At 42.3% G+C, this 13,461-nt stretch overlaps 1 protein-coding gene across 1 annotated transcript in view; it reads left to right on the top strand.

Annotated features, from left to right (window-relative positions):
- The window catches only part of LOC124291980 (girdin-like), a 96,424-nt gene extending 83,349 nt beyond the window's left edge, over window positions 1-13,075 (top strand). The window contains 12 exon segments of the mRNA XM_046729058.1: window positions 472-591; window positions 709-805; window positions 1,211-1,775; window positions 1,778-1,980; window positions 2,366-2,511; window positions 3,148-3,237; window positions 3,372-3,426; window positions 3,551-3,665; window positions 6,594-6,731; window positions 8,819-8,917; window positions 9,953-10,104; window positions 10,704-13,075. Coding sequence (XP_046585014.1) covers window positions 472-591; window positions 709-805; window positions 1,211-1,775; window positions 1,778-1,980; window positions 2,366-2,511; window positions 3,148-3,237; window positions 3,372-3,426; window positions 3,551-3,665; window positions 6,594-6,731; window positions 8,819-8,917; window positions 9,953-10,104; window positions 10,704-12,467 — 3,544 coding nt within the window. The 3' untranslated portion in view covers window positions 12,468-13,075.
- The last annotated feature ends 386 nt before the right edge of the window (window positions 13,076-13,461 follow it).

Below are 13,461 nucleotides of genomic sequence, written 5' to 3'. Positions count from 1 at the left end.
AAGTCATAGCACTTGGAGGAGCAAGGTCTGCTCAGCTATGTTTTGAAAATTGCCTTTAATCAGTTGTGACAGTAGTTCTATAGCTATGTGGGATCACTGTATAGAATGGGGTGCATTCCACATGTTGTGTGTTCTAATGTTCTGAGGGGACGGTGGGGTAGCCTAGTGGTTAAAGTGTTCGCTCGTCACGCCGAAAACCCAGGTTCGATTCCCCACATGGGCACAATGTGTGAAGCCCATTTCTGGTGTCCCCCGCCGTGATATTGCTGGAATATTGCTAAAAGCGGCGTAAAAACAAACTCACTCACTCACTCACTCTAATGTTCTGATGTTGACTTCCACTCATTAGTTTAACTAAGACAGTTCCAGCAGGTCAAGGTCACTTTTTGAAAATGATCCAGCACATTGTGGTCCTAGAGTTTTTGTGTTCTGAGAGTATCTGCAATGAAGTTGACTTGTTTGGTGTCTCAGGTTGGAGGAGTCAAAGAGCTGGAACCAGAAGCTGAATGAGGACCTGCGAGAGGCGCGACGTGAGTCCGAGATGCTGAAACAGAGACATGAAGAAGAGGAGATCTACAGGGAGAGTGACAGGTCAGGAGCTTCTTCCTGTAACATTACACCTGTGATGTTCATTATGATGATTAATTAAGCTATAGTATTGGAGAGTTTAAATTTTTTGTCATGTTTACTCTGTTGCTGTTGTAACAGGAAGAATGAGTCTGTGCGGTCAGAGCATCACCATCATCATCATGCCACACAGGACATCCTGGATCTCAAGGACCATCTGGTGCAGGTGGAAAGGACGGTAAGTACTTCATATACACCTCCAGTAGGGCGGTTAACACACATGGGGTATGTTCCCTTCCTCAAGAGGATTTTATGTTTGCATCAATGCATTAGTACTATATACAAAGTCTATATTCTTCAGTTCAGGTTGGCTGTTCCTAGATTGATGCTCATGATACTGATCACTGGGTTGTCTGGTCCAGACTTGATTATTTACAGACCACTGCCATAGAGCTGGAATATTGCTGAGTGCGTCAGTAAACAAAAACAACAGCAAGGTTGGCTGTTACTGTACGTGAATCAGTGGATGGATATTTTGTTTTGATGGCTGCACAAAAATTGTGTTTAAAAACTTACAAATTGGTATCAGACACATTGTAGCATCAAGTAGAGACTTTTGAGTATGTCTGTCTTCTATTTCCAGAATGCCACACTGATGTCAGAGAACAGTAACCTTAAAAGCCAGAACACCTACCTGAATGACCACATTCAGAAACTAGATGATCAGAATCTCAACCTCCAGTCCCGGACATCCTCCCTCCAAGAGCAGTTCGTTGCCTTACAGTCTCAGAATGCCAAGCTCCAGGTTGAAACAACGACCCTCCAGTCCAAGTGTTCATCTCTCTTCTCACACAACAACGCTCTGCAGAGTCAGATGTCCACCCTGGAGTCGGAACACGAACTGTTGATCCAGAACCATGAGGACCTCCAGACATCACATGAGTCCTTTGTGTCAGACCATGAGTCCCTGCAGCAGCTTCATGAGCAACTGACAACAGACTACGAGTCCCTCATCTCCGAACATGGGTCCCTGAAGTCCATCCATAAGTCTCTGAAGAACGAGCTGAAGGACCTTCAGGAGCAGCTGGACTCCTTGCTGCAAGGGAAGGATGATGTCAACAAGCTGCGAGAGGTTCTAGAGCGGGAGAGAGAGCAGCTCAAGTCTGAACTCAGGGCTCTGGGCAATCTTCAGATGGACTATGACAAGCTGCGGATGAGCATGATCGATTGAGAAGTGGTTACGATAAACTGAGTCAAGATTATCGCGGGGTTTTGACTGATCACAAGCAGATGAAGAAGGACAACCACACACTGAATCTGAAGAACACGGAGATGACGGGGGAGGTCGGGGAATATAAAGACACCGTAACCACCATGGATGTGGAGATGCAGAAACTGGAGAACAGGTTTGATGTGAGTATTGCATCTGTATCAGAGGCATGGGATAGAATAATGGAGAAGCTTTAAGTCTTGTCCAATGGACTACTCTTGGTTTAATAGCCATATGGGTACTCTTTGTGAAGCCCTTCCATCCTCTCTGGTGTGATCTTGCTAGGAAACTAAAACCTTCATTAGACAATACCATTATCAGTGTCCATAATTAAGTATGAATGTCAAAGGGCCTTGTCACTGCCCTGATGTCAACAGATGAGAAAGCACCAAGATTCAGGTACTGTTGCCAGGACCTATAGGAAACCAGCAAATTGGGTGATAAGCATATTGTGTTACATTACCATGTTAACTTCTGGTGTGTTTTTTTTTGAGGATTTGATGGCTATATTGACTTTCTCCCCTGCAGGCACTGTACCAGGTGAACCAGAAGTTGGATGAGGAGAACCGCGCATTGCTGTACCAGGTGCAGCAGCTTCTCAATCAGAACCAAGACCTCCTTACTCAGGCCCTCAACAGCAAGGACCAACAGCAGGAGGAGCAGAAGTCCTACATGTAAGTAATGGTAGACTCATTGCTGTGATACTGTACCTGGTGGGATGGCAGTCACCGAGAGTCCTGTGTCAAGGTAATAGCAGACACATAGGTGTACTGGATCTTGCTTTGGTGTGTAAGGTCTGGAACTACAAGCCCACATGAACATAGTCAGAAGTCCTACATATAAGTAATGGCAGACTCATCATTTCACTGTACCTGGTAGGACGGTAGGTTCCAAAAGTTTTGTGTCAAGGTAATAGGAGACATGTAGGCATACGGTACCAGGTTATAGTAGCACAACAGGCACCAGAAGTCCTGTGTCGAGATAGTAGCTGATTTGTTGGTGCACTGTGCCTGGTTATAATGGGAGAGCAGGCATCAGAAGTCCTGTGTCGAGATAGTAGCAGACTTGTTGGTGCACTGTGCCTGGTTATAATGGGAGAGCAGGCATCAGAAGTCCTGTGTCTAAGTAACAGGCAACACATAGCTGTACTGTATCTGGTTCTGGTGGGTAAGGTCTGGAACCAGAGGCCACACATGATAAAGTCAAAGACTCCAGGGTGCTCTGTACCTGGCTGGGATAGGACAGGGTTATTATTTTCATGAAGAAGCCCTACATTGAACTGTACTTACTCATGTTAACTACCACAACAGAGAGAAGTTGGCTGACCTGCGTCGGCAGAAAGAGCGTCTGGAGGAGAAGATCATGGAACACTACAAGAACAGATGGGACTCCCCCAAGAAGTAAGTTGTCCACTGTATTCCTCACTCCTACACTGCAGACTATACAACCTGTACACATCATCTCCTGGTTGCGTGACACTTCACAGCCTCAATGCTGACATGTCTTCAACACAATGTATGTCTGTCTGTTCCAGGAACAAGGGTTTCGGTGCAATGATAGCCAGGAAGGCCAAGGGAATTATTTCTCGGGTAAGAAATATGTTTGTTATTTATACAGTTACCGGTTGTGTTTTTCAGGTTTTGAGTGAAATTCACCAGAATATTTATGCACACATGCTTCTTAAAGGCTACAGTATATTATCGGGTATTCCAGAGACAGCGAAGTAAAAGTCGACCAAATCTGGCATCAGAGAGTCCTGAGAACTCAACCATGGGATCTATGTCACATGCAGAGTCAGGCGACCACATCAACGACAGTCGGAAATCAGGTAGGCTGGTTGTGGGTAGCTGGAGGTGGTGCATGTGGTATAAACTATATATACAACTCATGTGGACGGGTTGCACACAGTACATACCTGGTAATGGTGATAGTTAAACACCAGGGGCTTCTTTAACGAAGCAACCTTTACTACGGTTAACCTTAACTCCCATTCTTTAACATTGACCTAAGGTTACCTTAGTGACTTACAATCATCTTAGTGCTTTGTGAAAGGGCCCTAATTCACAAAGCGTTCGTCATGTTACGAGCTATCGTAACTATGTAGTTAATTATTGGCTTCCGAATATTGTAGTGCTACAAACTCTTTGTGAATGGGGCCCCAGTGATGAAAGTGGTGTAAATATCAAGCTGGTATAAAATTGTATCTGACAAAAGAGGTCCGTGATCATGAATATTTTTAGGATTTTTTCTTCTTCTTTTTCATAGTGAAGACTGAGCACACGATTTCATACAAGATATCCCAAAAATATTCATAATCAGAACTATTTCAGTTCAGTACATTTCTTAGACTGGTAGTTGGACGGTGTAACAATAGTTCTGTTAGAAGTGTAGCAGTGACTTCCAACTTGACTGTAGAAGACTAACATCATTCCACATTAGGGATTTCAGTTAATTCATTAGGTGCCTTGATTAGGGCAGTATTGGGCTGGTGTATATGCACGATTGCTCACATTCACCTCTAGAAATAGTGGGTGCTTCATCTTGAAAAAAAAAGCTGTTTTTAACACCTGCATGTTGTTCACTTTGTAATTTGTGTACCTTGCATGCCGCATGATCAATTTCTTCTGCATGTGATCTTAACATCTTAACATCATGCACAGATTATCCTCAACATCACGTCATTTGGACACTCGCCTGCTTCTGTGCTCTGTTCACAAGATGCTGTTAGAGCGGCAACTAATAAATGGTGCATACCTGAACATGTAGCATCACAATAATATCGCATTTTGCCAGTGAAAGCACAATTGCACTGTTTAACTTGATTTTACATTGTAACACAACACATGCATTGTAACACTGTGCCTAACACCGGTACAATGTTTATTACCAAAGGGATGAAATTTGAAATGACAGGTTGTGAGACACTAACACTCACGTCATTCGAGGTTGACCCATCCTAACTATGTACTAGCAGTGCAACAACCACTTCACTCCAGGGGAAAATTTCTGACTGCACAAATGGCTATGCTATGTGGAGTTATGTCCCCTGGTTGACCTTTCGTGACCAACTCTTGTTATTCCGGGACAAGCCGAATAGCGACAGGCTTTCATATTGGCGCATGAACATCAGAACTATTTTCAACAAGAACAATAACTCTATCCTTGTTTCATTCCAATGTTCTTAATATCACCTAAGCACTTGTACATTGTATTGCTGTTTTGGTTTTTACTTATTTATTTTAAAGAATTAAACCTCTTTGATACAACTAAAAGAAGAAGAAAAACATATTTGTTAAAGACATATTATTACCAGCTGTTCAACTTCTATTCCAATTATATTTCTAAATAGGGTTTCATAATCACAAATGGAAATTGTTTTATTGAATATGCCCCCAAAAATATTCTTTTTCTTCAGCTACATTAAATCCCAAAGAAGATATTCAAAAATTACTTTAAAATATTTCTCAAACTGTCATACCCCTGGTAGAATTTTAAATGAAATCACTGTAAATAAAATGTGAATGTTCTCTTTCTCCTCTTTCTTCCCCCCTCCCCCCCCCAAAAAAGTCAGATATCCCCAGAGATGTGAAATATAAGCACAATGTTAAAAAATAAAGTTCATTAGTTACATACAGATATAATATCATTGTTTTGAAACTCATAGCGATATATAATTACATTTCCTAAAAATGTTGGAAGCGCACGTACAATCTCCAAAACAAGCCCGCAAGATCGTTAGAAATACACTCAATTGGACCCATGAGAGCCGTTAAATCAACAAACACACGTGCATGTAATTGAATCTCTTACCATTCAGGGCATTATTCTTGTTAAAAACTTCACATTAGGCAACAGAATCCTGTTAGCTAAGTTCTTTGTACTTTCACAATGACGGTATATATTTTTCATGATTTATTGAACAAAAACGTAATGCCAAAAGCGATTTGAGTCCTCGGGATTATTTTTGTCAAAGCACTGCAATCATTACGTGCGTTCTGATTGGTTTGTCGTATTTTCTTCTTGGAGGTTACGGAAAGGGGCAAATGGTGATGAATGCTGGTTGACCAGATCTTCTCATCTTTGGTTTTCAATGGTTACAATGCTTGGTTTGTCAGAGCATGGCCATGTGTTCCTGCAAAGGGGAACTGTCTGCAACCAACACATAAATACCAAGCTGATATAATTAAAATACTTTTGGATGCATGGGTAAGACCACATCTCATTTACTTGCTCCGATCCACACCTCTCCAACCTCTAATCTCCACTCTTCTCCACTCCATTCCATCAACACAGCACTGTTATTCAATGTAATAGTTGTACATCATTGTACAGTTCAAGACTTCATTGACCACCCTACAACAATGTACAAGTTATGTGCACTGATATTTTCACCCAGTGCTAGATCTAGCTGCCTGCCATTTCAACCACAAGGGAACTTGGGAAGCACTCTAACACATGATTAACATTGGCATGATTTTTGTCAAGAATTTACTTGCATGGTCAGTTTATTTGCACAGTGTTTTTGGTTTTTTTGGTCTAAGAAATTTGTTTGACAAATCAAAAGATTAACTAATGGATTGGTCTGAAAGTATTTAAGCATGACAGACAATATAATAACAAAGTTGTCATCTTTCCCAAAGTACTGTATTTATTTAAAAAAAATTAATTGTAACTCTTTTCTATGTAACGTTTTACGATGAAGTGTTATTTAACAAGTTTTGTTTCTGACACGATGTTTTGTTTACCACTAACTCAGACAAACGAATGAGGCGGAGTAGCGAGGGTAGTGCGCTACTGGCCACACCCAAACTGGCAAAGCAAAATAAAAGTCTAGCCAAATCAACCACTGCTCTCAACTTCACGCAATCTCCTAAGGATAGGCCGAAACTCCGAGGTAATGATTTCTGTCTTGTGCAGTTCTTCCGTCCCTGCATGGATATCGCAGTCTTGGTGTTGTGCTTTTCTTATTATTTACCTATTGTGGTTGTGGAATAAATTATTTCTTATTTATTTTGTATCAATCCAGAAAAGGCATGTCAATAAAAAAAAATTCAGTTGGTTTAAGTTTCAACTCGCGTCAACCATCATACTGTTTATGCTAATAAGGGAAGACCAATTAACCATCATTTTCTTCATGCCTTTCAGTTAATGTTACGTCATATCAACATTTAGTTCAGACAATTCTAACTACTTCATAGATTTGTGTTCGTCTTATTCTTTGTACTAATATTCGTAGTATCTCAATGGATTCTTGTCAGCAGATTTTTAAAGATAATATGTGGAATAAATTTGAGTTGGTGCAACCACTGCTCTACTTGGCCCTCATGTACAATAATTCCCTCTTCATAGTGCAGGGAGGAGTTTGAAATATTGTAGACAGCATTTCATGTGTGGTGTTGTCTTTGGTAAGGGCCTTTCGATGGCTCTCAGTGAGTTCGATGTTAGTATATCTCAGGGGATATTTTTGATTATTTCCTCACAATTTGTATTCAGCTCTATCCTTTGTGCATCGAGCAGCAGATTATATTTCACTGTTGACTATGTAGATTCTGTGTTGTCCATGTTGTGTGTTGTTACCATGGTGACTACAAGCCTTGTGTAGCACCTGCTGGATGTCTTCAGAAAGCATGTCCTCAACAGATATGCTGCAAGTAGAGATATGTGTTGTACTTAGGCTAGAACATGTGTGTATTTGGCAAACCTGTCCATCACCAGACAACTCCTTTTGACAAACTAATTCCCTAGTTACTAGGGCTGTGTATCGGCAAATAAAGTGTATTGCAATGTATTCCAATTCTGGTACTCGTATTCCAATATGCAGTGTTCACGAATGGTGTTTCAGAGTAACAGGACATTTGGTCCTGCAAGTTTCAGATGTCTGTCTGACCCATTGAAAATTCACAGGACCCATAGAATGAAATTAAACACACATTTCAGATTTAACATTTCTTATAATTGGCATTAAAATTATTAACAAACATAAGATTTATAAACAGCAAACAAGTGTCACATGTCACATATAACAACTTCAGTCAAAGTCATTGTGAAATATACAGTCAGACACTGGGGCCGGTGGGTTTTAGACTTCTATCACACAGTTGGCGAATCTGCCGGATTTGTCATAGGGTCAGATGCTATTCATGAACACTGATATGTATTGCTATATATTGGGAGTTTCAAGCCTAGATTTCCCAAGTTCAGGTTCTGAATTTCCCATCTCACTGGGTCTCCTCTTCAATTAAAATGTAACTATCAAAATTATATATATTCAGAGACAAAGCGATAGTCTAGCTTTGGCATGACAAGTGAAACTTTAACCACAAGGCTACCCTATTGCCCGACATTACATGGTATAACAGGAATACTGTGTTCTTGACTTAAAGTTATAGTTCCGTCTCCTATTCTCACGGGTTTCCTATTCTCACGGTAAACACGTTTTCTGCCGATATTGCTGATGCGTGACACCGAGGGGTTGTTAACCTTACCGACCGGTAACTAGGAAGTGGCCCAAGTCAGCGAGAGATCAAAATCTTGCAATGTCACAAATTTTGGCTGAGTTTATACCAACTTGGACATATGATTGCTCTTCCATACACTCCATAACGTTACTTCCTCGTTCTACCGGAAGAATGGGAGAAGCCTCATGTCGTCAATGGCAGATGGAATTGTTTATCACCGGGCTCACAAGTGGTAACTCACCTGATGGATCTAGCAGCTGATAGATGCAGATGTTAGAGGAGAAGGCCCTTCATTTAAAAACAACAAGCATTCATACGAGAAGAATTGTTTGTGTTATTTTTTCAGCCGATATCTGTAAGTGCCGCGAGAATAGGAAACGCCTTCATGTGAGCTCAGGTCAAAGAGCAATGTTACTCATATCTGACCAGGTTGTGCATGCAATGGTGGACAGGTTTGCCTCGATGTTGTTGCTTTGTTTGTGTACATGTGCTGGGATAATGGGAGCTTGGTTGTTCGCTGCAGGTGCAAAATCCACTGAGGATATCGTGAATGACTTGTCACACAGTGGGAGCGGGGAGAAGGACTCCTTGTCGTCAGGCAACTCCACACAGCTTCTTCCAGGTAGTGCACACAGTATTTAGAGTTTTGAGGGTGATGCAGAGCTATGTAAGCCAGTCAAAATGTAGTGGTTGTGGGACTTTATGTGAAGCATTTTGTAAAGATTTGATTTTGGCTTGATGGAATTAATTATTCCAAAATCCTCAAAGGGTTTACCTTAATTTTAATTTGCTGTTTCCAGGTTACAAAGATCTCAAGTAACCAATGTTGGTTGTAAGAGGTGATGGTCACAATCAGTGACCTGGTCAAACAGCTTGCCATCATATATCAACGTCATTGTTTACTGTTCAAAATATCAATCACTGGATTGTCTGGTCCAGTTTCGATTAAGGCTGATGTCATTTAGCTGGAATATTGCTGAACGCTGTGTCAAACAAGCAAACTAGACCTGGCAAATTGTTAGGATTCCACTTGGCAGCAGATGTCTTTAACATGCAGAGAATTGTACCATAGGAATCATGTGTGAGCTTTCAGTTGATATGAGAGAAGCCGCTTTGGGATTCCAAGTTAGGGTAGGTCCCCAGCAACCTCTGCTTGTAAAAAGCGAATTATTGGATGGGATGACATGGAAGATGATTGGACTTAGTAGCTGCCCAAAAATGGTTTAAGCTCTTTAGTTAGCCTACTGTAAGTATCAGGTAATATTTGGGATATAACATATGTTATATTTGGTATTACCCTTTCCTGGTAAAGTACAGATTCTAGTACTTTTGTTGGGTTGAGTGCCATCTGGGATTCGAACCCACATCCTCAGAGTCAGGCACCTAATCACCAGCATACAAAGTCAGCCGCCTAACCCACTCAGCTACCGCAACTTCCCTTTGTGTGCTGGCAACTCAACCCAACAAAAGTACTAGAATCTATTCTGTCCCGAGAAATGGTATTCCCAAAAATAACATATGTTACATTTGACCACTTTCTAAATGGCATTGTGTAATATTTAGGATAGACTGATTTCCCAGAGATGAGCTTTTAAACCATATAGCCCAGCTGGGATGACATGTTCTGCATCTTGTGTACAAGCGCTGATATGTGTAGGTTTGGGGCGTCAGTACCAGGCTGCAGATGAGGAGGCTGGCTTCATGCCGCTGTCACCTAAGTCTCCTGTTGCCCGGCGACCAGGCTCACCTGGAAGTGAGATGCTCACCTTGGCACAGTTCCTTAACGAGGCCAACAAGCAGAGTCCTCCAGTAAGTCAGAACATGATCAGGCTGTAACATGACTTGGTCAATAGATTTTCATTTACATGCATATTATCAGTGTATGAAATAAGGCCCGTCCAACTGCCCAAGACGGGCTAGATTTCAAACGGACGGTCTAAAGTTTACGGCCAGCCAGCCCAACCGTCTGGTAAAAAATTTAGATAACATGTTCCATACATCTGAATAATTTTCTTTGGATTGTTTGGTCTGGTTAAATCCATTTTGGGCTGGTAACATTTTGAAGTTACCAGCCCTGATGTCTGGCAGGGTTTTTGGCTTATTTCGTACACTGATATTATCGTGCTGTGCAGTCATATGAGTGGAATATTGCTTGTGTGAAAATGTTTTAATTTTTATTTAATTGCTGTAATAGTTTAACATAATATAACAACTGCTAAACAAGGACCATGTAAGTAGGCAAAATTGAATCCACATAAAGTGAAGCTTTGCTTTTAAGTATAATTGTATTTTCGTATGATTTTAAAGCCAGGGATGAGTTCTACCGTAGTTCTTGTTCTTGTGTGTAATTCTGAACTACTTTTCATCTCATTATCATTTTCTCAAGTTGTATGAATGTTGTGTTCCAGAGGAAGTCTGTAGACCGGAGGAGCCAGGATGAAGAGTCCCGTAGTACGGGGAGTGCTAGTTCCGACCCGGCAAGTCGTGCCATGAGGAAGCCCTCGTCTGTGTCCCAACAGCATGACATGAGCCATCGCTACAGTACCCATGGCAACCATGGCAGCCACATCCCGGATGTTGCCGCATCAGCACAGCCAAACACAGATCTGAACATGTCTGTACTGTCAAGGATATCAGGTGGAAGTGCTAACATTCCAGAAACATCTCCACCTCCAAGCAACCGACAAGATCTGAAAACATCCACTCCTAAAGCTAATACTGAACTTTATGGTCCTCGAGCCTATACATACGAAAGATCAAAAACACTGGAAAATACAAAATGGCAAAATATGCAAAACTCTTCACAACGCCTTCCAGTTGAAGATGCCCGTTCACCACCTCACACTTATGCAAAGAGATTGGAGGACTATAGGGCTCCTCAGGGAGCTGAGACAAGTCTCTTGAACACGTCCACTGTGTCTTACCAGTACGGTCAGCCCATACCTCAAATGTCTAGTCCAGAGCCAGTACGTTCTCCTCCTCCACCTCCAGGTGCCAGGCCGTCCCAGAGAGAACTACCTCCAACTCCAGTAGAAAGAGTCAATCTGGCTCCAGCTGAGCGACTGGACCGTCTGACCATGATGGGCAGTGGCAGCTCATCCACTGATCAGGCCTCCCTTCCTGGTCACTATAGCAACAGGCAGAGTCACATGGGTGATGGTCGTGGGTACGATAGAGAGAGCAGCTCCGGACATTTCAGTCGGGAACCAAGACCACAACCTCAGGGAGGTATACGCGGTCAGTCACCAGCTGCACCTAGAAACTACAGGTCTCACTCGCCAGGAGGAAGTAGTAATCACTATGCAACACCAAGCAGACCGTCCTTGCCCAGCACTTCTTCTACCAGCTCCCAGGAGAGAGGGCAGGGAGACAGACCTCCACCGTATGGTAGGCCAACAGGAGCAGCAGCACAGTTCCAACACAGAACACAAAACAGTTTGGTTCCTAACAACCGTCCTTCATCAAACCGTCCTGCTAGTGTCATGGGTCATCCAGCCTTCCAGGTTTCATCTCAGGGTTCCTCCAGGACTGACCCTATTTATTCCACAGTAGATAAAGTCCGATCCAGCCGACCAACAACTCTGGAAGGTGGTTCTGGCACAAAGCCTCATTCATCGGCATCACAGACTAATGGCCCTTACACTCAGAACAGCTACACTTCTCGGTCACAAACGGCAGAGCGGCCAAAGTCTGTTCCACCACATCTGTTCAATCAGAACATGAACAATGACTATCAGCCCTCAGCTCAGAGGCGAGGTAATGTTCCTCCTGTGCCTCCTCCAAGGAGGAGTAGGGAACCAGGGCCAATAAGCCAGCCAGGAAACACGGTCAGTTTAATTCGTGAACCGGGCAGTCTAGGATCTCGGCCCTCAATTGACGGCTCCAATGTTCCTGGTCCTCAACAACCGTCCAACAGTCAGATGGGGTTGTCAGCCACAGCAAGGCTCTTGCCCAACACTGCCCGGCATCAGACTCCTACAGCCCGTATACAGCCGCAGGCCAAATCCTCATCCAGTAAGACTGCTCAGGCTGTCAGGCCAGTCAAACCTGAGGACCAACCACAACAGAGACCTGACCAAGGTCAAGGTCAAGGTCAAGGTCAAGGTCAGGGACAGGGTCAAGGACAGGGACCAAACAAGAGCTCTGTGTGGTATGAATATGGTTGTGTGTAGCCTTGTGTGTGTCTTTAGGTTTTATCAAATTCATTCCAGTTTATATGAAGCAAATGTTTGAACATATGTTTATGTTGATCTTGTAGTAAATTAATATCACAATATTCTCAGTTAATGTTTGTAAATAAATCACAGGCTATAAGACTGAAATTAGTACTGAAAGGACTGTTCCAGTTCCCAATGCAATATCAGGGACCTGTTATAAGAATTCTGTGATATGTTTGGCTCCAGATACCAAATGTATATTAATCATTTTAGTACATAAACATTCCAGCATTTAGTGCTCTGTAGATTCTTAACATGTACCATGCAAGTATCCCATTTTTTCATGATCGTGTTTGATAGGAAAAGATTTTACAGTCAAAAATGCATTTTTAACCCTTAAGCATTGATGGATTATCCCAACTGCTTTGGTAATGACCATGATTGTCATATTGCTTGATTCATTCCCATACATGGCTTTGTTATATGTTAACGCTTTGCATCTACTAAGTTGTTACAGCTCAATGGAAAGCTATGTAAATCTAAGCACTACAATTGTACAGCTCTATCTCCAAGAAATGAGGATTTTACAGGAAAAGGAATTTCAATAAATTCACCAAATTTCCAGAAAGATGTGTCCAGTCGTACATTTAATCACGTAGCCACCTGTTGCCTGGCTTCCTTCTATCCTGAGCATCCATCATTGCTGCTTACTAATGGGTGCTGGTGTTTTTCTCTCTCCAACAGGCATCGCAGATGACTTGATTTACTGACTGCATGCTGGGTCTCTACCCAGGTGGCTCGTCTGGGTGGTCACCAGTTGTCTCCCTTGGAATGGGTTGTTCAGCATGTTGGAGTCTCTGTTCTTGTTTCACACAGTGGAAGCTTTGTTTACTTTGGTTGTATTTTTTGTTGATTTATTTCCCTGTTAGACTGTTGAATTGTTTGTGTTGTGCTCCATAACCCATCATTGTACGTTGGTGTTGTGACTGGTGACGACTCACGCAACACT

Source organism: Haliotis rubra, unplaced genomic scaffold (genome assembly GCF_003918875.1).
Source record: "Haliotis rubra isolate DU_JTF1 unplaced genomic scaffold, ASM391887v1 Scf504, whole genome shotgun sequence".
Taxonomy (NCBI): domain Eukaryota; kingdom Metazoa; phylum Mollusca; class Gastropoda; order Lepetellida; family Haliotidae; genus Haliotis; species Haliotis rubra.
The sequence above is the reverse complement of the archived record's forward strand: the minus strand, read 5'-3'. Positions and strand labels throughout refer to the sequence as shown.